The 6552-nt window shown below is 42.8% G+C and overlaps 1 protein-coding gene across 1 annotated transcript in view; it reads left to right on the forward strand.

Annotated features, from left to right (window-relative positions):
- The window catches only part of tmem170b (transmembrane protein 170B), a 47841-nt gene extending 41569 nt beyond the window's left edge, over positions 1-6272 (forward strand). The window contains exons 4-5 of the mRNA XM_053491351.1: positions 3652-3822; positions 5721-6272. Of these exons, the coding sequence (XP_053347326.1) occupies positions 3652-3822; positions 5721-5851 (302 nt within the window). The 3' untranslated portion in view covers positions 5852-6272. The remainder of the gene's footprint in view (positions 1-3651; positions 3823-5720) is intronic.
- Positions 6273-6552: the final 280 nt, after the last annotated feature.

A 6552-nucleotide genomic window follows, 5' to 3' on the forward strand; every position in this document is an offset into this window, starting at 1 on the left:
TAATTAGCCAGTCTCTTATGTCCTTCACACACTGCTCAGCTTTATTAAGTTGGTGTCCTTTATCTGGCTTCACTGAGACATATAACTGCGTGTCATCAGCATAACAGTGGAGGCTAATACCATGCTTATGAATTATTATATTATATTATTATTATAATTAAAAAAAGCACGTAGGGAGAAAATAGCAGTGGACCTAAAACTGAACCCTGTGGAACACCAAACATTAGTACATGTAGAAACGTCACAGTTTAGATCTACAAACTGGTTTATTTATCTAAAAACCTATTTTCCAAATAATAGCTTTTGTTTAATATATCACAGTTTTATCCATCCATCCCTCCATCCATCTTCAACAGCTTATCCAAAGTCAGGTCGTGGGGGTAGCAGTTCCAGCAGGGAACCCCAAACTTTCCTTTCCCCAGCCACCTCAGCTTACCCTGACTTGGGGAATCCCAAGGTGTTCTCAGGCCAGTGTGGAGATATTTCTCCATATAGTTCTTGGTCTGCCCCGTGGTCTTCTTCCAGCCTCCATAGGGATTCGTCCTGGGGACATCCTTACTAGATGCCCAAACCATCTCTACTGACTCATTTCCACACAAAGGAGTAGCGGCTCTACTCTGAGTTTCTAATGCGTGACTGAGCTTCTCATTTTACCTCTAAGCTAAAAGCCAGCTACCCTTCTGAGAAAACACATTTTGGCCGCTTGTATTCGCGATCTTGTCCTTTCGGTCATGACCCAACATTCATGACCAAAGGTGAGGGTTGGAATGAAGATCGACCAGTAGATTGAGAGCTTTGCCTTTTGGCTTAACTCTGTTTTTGTCTCAACAGTGTTTAAAAAAACAACTCTTCCCAGTTGTGTTGGACTAATGGCACTTAGTTATTAACCTAGTTAACCCAGTGTAAGTATGTATCCAATGATGTAAACATTAAAGCACTTTTTGTAAGTCGCTCTGGATAAGAGCGTCTGCCCAATGCCTAAATGTAAATGTAAATGTATTATGCAATACCGCCCCCACTGCTCCGATTCCCTGGCCAACCTTACGTTCCAATGTTCCATTACTCGTAAACAAGACCCCGAGGTACTTAAACTTCTTCACTTGAGGTAACGACTCACTCCCTACTTGGAGTAGACCATCCATCAGTTTCCTGCTAAGAAACCATGGCCAAAGATTTTGAAATGCTGATCTTCATCCCTGCTGTTTCACGCTCTACTGCAAACCGATCCAGCAAGCACTGCAGGTCACAGACTGATGATAACATCAGGACCACATCATCTGCAAAAAGCAGCAATGCAATCCTTAGCCCACCAAACAGGATACCCTTTTCTCCATGTGCCTTGATATCCTGTCCATGAAAATCACAAACAGGATTGGTGACAGGGCACAGCCCTGGCGGAGGCCAACACCCACTGGAAACAAGTCTGACTTACTGCCGAAAATCCAACCACAGCTCTTTGGGCGTAAAAGGGATTGGATGGCTCTGAGAAGTGACCCCCTCACCCCATACTCCCGCAGTACCTCCCACAAAAAAATCTAAATCTACAAAGCACATGTAGACTGGATGGGCATATTTCCATGCCTCCAGGATTCCTGCAAGAGTAAAAAGCTGGTCCGCTGTTCCAGGACCAGGATGGAATCTACATTGTTCCTCTTCAATCTGTGGTTTAACAATCGTCCGAACCCTCCTTTCCAGCACCTTAGAGTACACTTTCCCAGGGAGGCTGAGTAGTGTAGTGTCCCTATAGTTGGCACACACCCTCTGGTCCCCCTTTTTGAAAAGCTTCATCATTCAGCTCTCAGTGGATTTGACATTTTAAATTCAGTTTATATGTTTGGTGCCATTGTTGTTGTTGTTGTTGTTTATTTGCTCATCATAAGTGAACTGATGGGTTTGATAATGTACATACTTATGGAACCTGATGGCTTCACCAGTTCCTGTCTTGTTGTCAGCTGAACATTTCAGGCTGGAGTTTGTTCTTCACTGGGGGTTAATTTGTGCCAGTTGCATTTTTAGGGTCTATGTGCTCTCCAGATGTTTATATACATGTACAGATGTGTGTATATGTGCTTGTGGTTCATCTGTTGTGTGAAAAATGCTCAAGTGGAAGAACCAGACTTGTGAAGGTCCACAAACAAAAGCATCTTTAATTGATTATTTATATTATGATGTGAACAGATTAGATGGCCTAATTGCCTGGGTAAAGGACCAAAAAAAAACTGTGTAAAATAAAAACTGGTGTGTTATCTCGCATGTCACATGACTCTGTTGTTGCTGCGCTGGTCCGTGTCGTGTACACTGCAGCTTGTCTGATGCAAATGTAAGTTCTAACAACTACAGCGGCGCTTTAATCCCAATGGAGATCCCAGGGACAAACTGTGAGAGAAACTGACGAGACACATTTCTGTGTGTGTGTGTGTGTGTGTGTGTTCTACATGCGAACAGATGCATGGCTGTCTGTGTGATGCATGGCTGTCTGTCCATTCCTGGCATGTGTGTATAATCATGTTGTAATATTTGGGTTCCTGAGCTGGAATTAATATAACTTTTTTATGTTTTAATATTTAATGTTAATGAGGAACAGAGCTGTGCGTGACCGGTGTAGATGTTGTATATAAGTCTCTTACAGAGGAGAACGGTGTGTAGTGATTTGTGTTGTTTTGTTATTCTCCTACTCTAAATGAACAGTATAGGTATGTCTTGTTGTCCGTGCTTGTCTCTTGTCCTTCTGTGCCATGCCGCTGATGCGTGGTTTTCCTGCGCCTGCTTTTGTATCAGCTGAAGGGCAGAGACTCCGCCTGCACTAATCTGGTGTAACTCAGACCTTAGGGATGTGAGTCGGGGCTGTGTGGTACACTGAAGCTGGCAATACAGCTGAGGCATTGTGACGCTTCACCCTCCTGATACTGTCCAGACTGTGTGTCCTGTTTATTGTCTTCACTGGGCTTTGTGATAGAAAATGTTTAATTGAATTTAATTATAAATAAAAACTAAAAACAACTGGTGAATAATAATAATAATAATAATTATCTATATAATTATATAATAATAATAATTATAAATATAATTATTACTTTTTAGTGTAATTTTCACCATTATTACTCCAAACTTGCTGGAGGTTCCAGTCTTTTTTTACCGGTTGTCTAATTTTGCTGTGAAGCTTATAAGAAAATTTTGATATAGATATAGATTTTGAAATAATTCAATAATATACTGTCATTTTATTATATAACTTGTTTACTTTGTTACTGTAGTAAACTAGTTTCGGAAACCCACACGTCCAGCTCTGATAGAGTATCTTCAGGGAGCTCAATGTGATGTTTAGGATAAGATTGCTGTGAGTGTCTAGTTTTATGATCCATCCAGTGAAGAGCTGCTGATGTTCTCACTCGCCTACAGCAAGAGTCAGGTCTAAACCATCGCGTGTCTCACGTGTTGTGTATTCAGAACTGTGTTTGGTGCTTAGCTTTAGGTGTGTGTGTGTGTGTGTGTGTGTGTGTGTGTGTGCTCACAGCTCCTGGTCCTGCATGAGTTTCAACAGAAGCATGTCTCTTTCAGACAGAGAGAACTCGCCCTGAGAAATCATCCTGTAGGTTCTACAGAAACTGTGGTTAAAAACATTACAACTGTGTGTGTGTGTGTGTGTTGCAGAGATGTGGTACTGGGTCTTCCTCTGGTCTCTCTTCTCCTCTCTGTTTGTGCACGGTGTGGTGGGGCTGCTCATGTGTGTGACGCTGCAGAGGCACAAGCGTGGTCGCCTCATCACCCTGGTGCTGATCAGCGCTGGCTTTATCGCCTCCACCATCGGGGGCGTCCTCACCAGTGAGTACTCGTCCCCCCCCCCCCCCCTTCACCCACCCCTCTGTCTCTCTTTTATTTTTGTCACTCCTCAGTCACTCAGTTAACATCAGACGGGTCAGCACCGGGTCTGGTCGGGTCACATCGGGTTGGGTCGGGTCACATCGGGTTGGGTCACATCAGGTCACATCGGGTCGGGTCACATCAGGTTGGGTCAGGTCACGTCCTTATCTGTTGTTTTAAGCCTGTTATTTTTGTCTCTTGGCCTACAGTGTGCAACTTTTTCTAACTTTTTTTTAACTCTCTCTCTCTCTGTCTGTCTGTCTCTGTCCCTCTCTGTCGCTCTCTCCGTTTCACATTTCTTTGTTTCTGTAGTTCTGTTATCTCTTGTTTTTCTCTCACACAAAAGCTTTGCTGGTAAACTCACATTTTAATTACAGCGATCACATTTGTAGCCTGTATTTCTTTATTTCTCTCTCGCTCTCTCTCTCTCTTTCACTCACTCACTCACTCACTCACTCACACACACACACACACACACACACACTCACAGGAACGTGTTGATTAGGGTAAAGTATTGCTCATAATAAATCAGACACAGGTTGAAATACCAGAACAGGAAATATAATAAATGTAATAATTAACATGAATGATGTAAAAACAGGACTGTTCTGTGAGCTGAGTGTCTGCAGGCTGGGACATAGAGAGAGTGAGAGAGAGAGAGTGAGAGAGATCAGAGGAGAATGACTCCACAGGAAGTCTATCGTAGCTCTGAGCATCTCAGACAGACGCTACTACGGTACTACATAATCTCCGTGGAATTCCCCTGCAGGTCTAAACCCTGAGCTGATCAGGATTTAGTCTTAACACTACCAGAGGATTATTGATGGAGGATTCCCCTGTTAGTTTGTCTTTACCTTTAACTAATCCTATTAATATTTAAGAATTGAAATGAAAACACTCCATGGTGTTCATGGCTTAGATACAAAACCACTGGTTAATGTGTGTGTGTGTGTGTGTGTGTGTGTGTGTGTGTGTGTGTGTGTGTGTGTGTGAGATTCACACTCCAGATAAGATCATAACTGTTATGCTAAAACACTTGCCATACTTCCCAGCAGAGCATGTCACATGATCACATTATTTATCTCATTAGCACTTAAGTCACAGTGTGTACAGCACTCACTCTCCAGCTTCTCTCCCGGCCACTGAAATCTGTTTATGTTCATGTTGTTTCTGTGTACAGCGGTACCTCTGCATACAAGTTTAATTTATCCCAGAGGAGAGTTCTTATGGTAAATTGTTGTATTGTAAAACACATTGTCCACATAGGAAATAATGTAAATACAGATAATCCGTTCCAGCCATTACAAAATATGACCAATATTACCAATTTCCAACACTATAATCATATTTTTGCATCTAAAAACAATCAAAACATTTAGAAAAATGAAAATGACAAGAAAATGAATGAAAATATAAAATAAATAGACATTAAACCTCACTTAACCTTGATTTCTGATTCCTCTGGGCACCGGCTGCTTGAAAAACCAAACTGGAAGCGGCTCCCTTTTTTTCTTGCTACCGTCCTGGATAACATTCTTGCGAGCCGCGGTGCTACATCTTCACTAGATCTTACACAAAATGCAAATATATGTAAAATCGTTTTGCTTGGCTTTCCACTGACATAAACAAGTGTTGAGCGGCTCCCGCGCGTACGTGCAATGTTAAACAAAATTCGTTTGTATGCAGAGGTAATGCTGTACTTAAAATTTTAGGAAAACATTTTGATCTAGAGATTTAACTTCGATAGAGTCTGAGATGTGACATGGATTCTGGCAGGGATTAGTCAGTCAGGTGTTCTTGATTTTTTATTGTATTCTGACCCTTAACATCCTTCTCTGATCGTGTCCTGCGGATCTCAGGTGCCGTGGTGGCCTGGGTGTACCGCGTGGCAGGGAAGGACATGGCTCCTCTGGAGGCTCTGGTGTTCGGGATGGGCCAGACCACTCTCACCGTCCTCATCTCCTTCTCCCGCGTCCTAGCCACGCTCTGACCGGACGAGAGGTTCAATGACTTTCAGGTCCAGCTGGTGGAAGAGGGGGGCCTAGGCACAACCCGTGGATCTCTGGGTTCTGGAGGTGATCAGGTTATCTGCACGGTAGTGCAGGCCACAACACACACTGGAGCTTTAAATGTCTGCAGTGACCAAATGGACCTCCATCCAAGCCTTGAACAGGCAGCGCTCAGAAAATCAGCTGGTTTGAAGATTAAAGACTGCAGCCGCGTCACAGGAAAGCACTTACAGAGAGCGTCCTCCTGTGTTTGTTTTTCTGTTGCACTTCTGGAAAGTGTTTTCTATCCGTCCTGTTTTGCAGGGTTTGTCCAGCGCTCAGACTCCGCTCACGCCAGAGGTCACGTCAGAGGTCACGTCAGAAGTCACGCCATACCTCAGCTACATTTACAATGTTAAACTAACTGAAGATACTCCCTGTGTTTGTGTGATGTTCCACAGTACGTACAGTGTGCCGTGTTCAGACTTTACGCTTTACACTTTCTGAATCTTTAACAGGTGAATCTGTACAGGGTTTTGGGACGACGCTGTGGTCTTCTACAAACTCACCACACTTCACTAAAAGACTCCGAATTAATTCGAATATTTACTAAAATAATTAACTGATCAATTATCAAAATATTTAATTATTTATTATGAACAAAGAAAAAGTTCTCCCATTTGTGGCCCAACTAACATGAAAA

Source organism: Clarias gariepinus, chromosome 3 (assembly GCF_024256425.1).
Source record: "Clarias gariepinus isolate MV-2021 ecotype Netherlands chromosome 3, CGAR_prim_01v2, whole genome shotgun sequence".
Lineage (NCBI taxonomy): Eukaryota > Metazoa > Chordata > Actinopteri > Siluriformes > Clariidae > Clarias > Clarias gariepinus.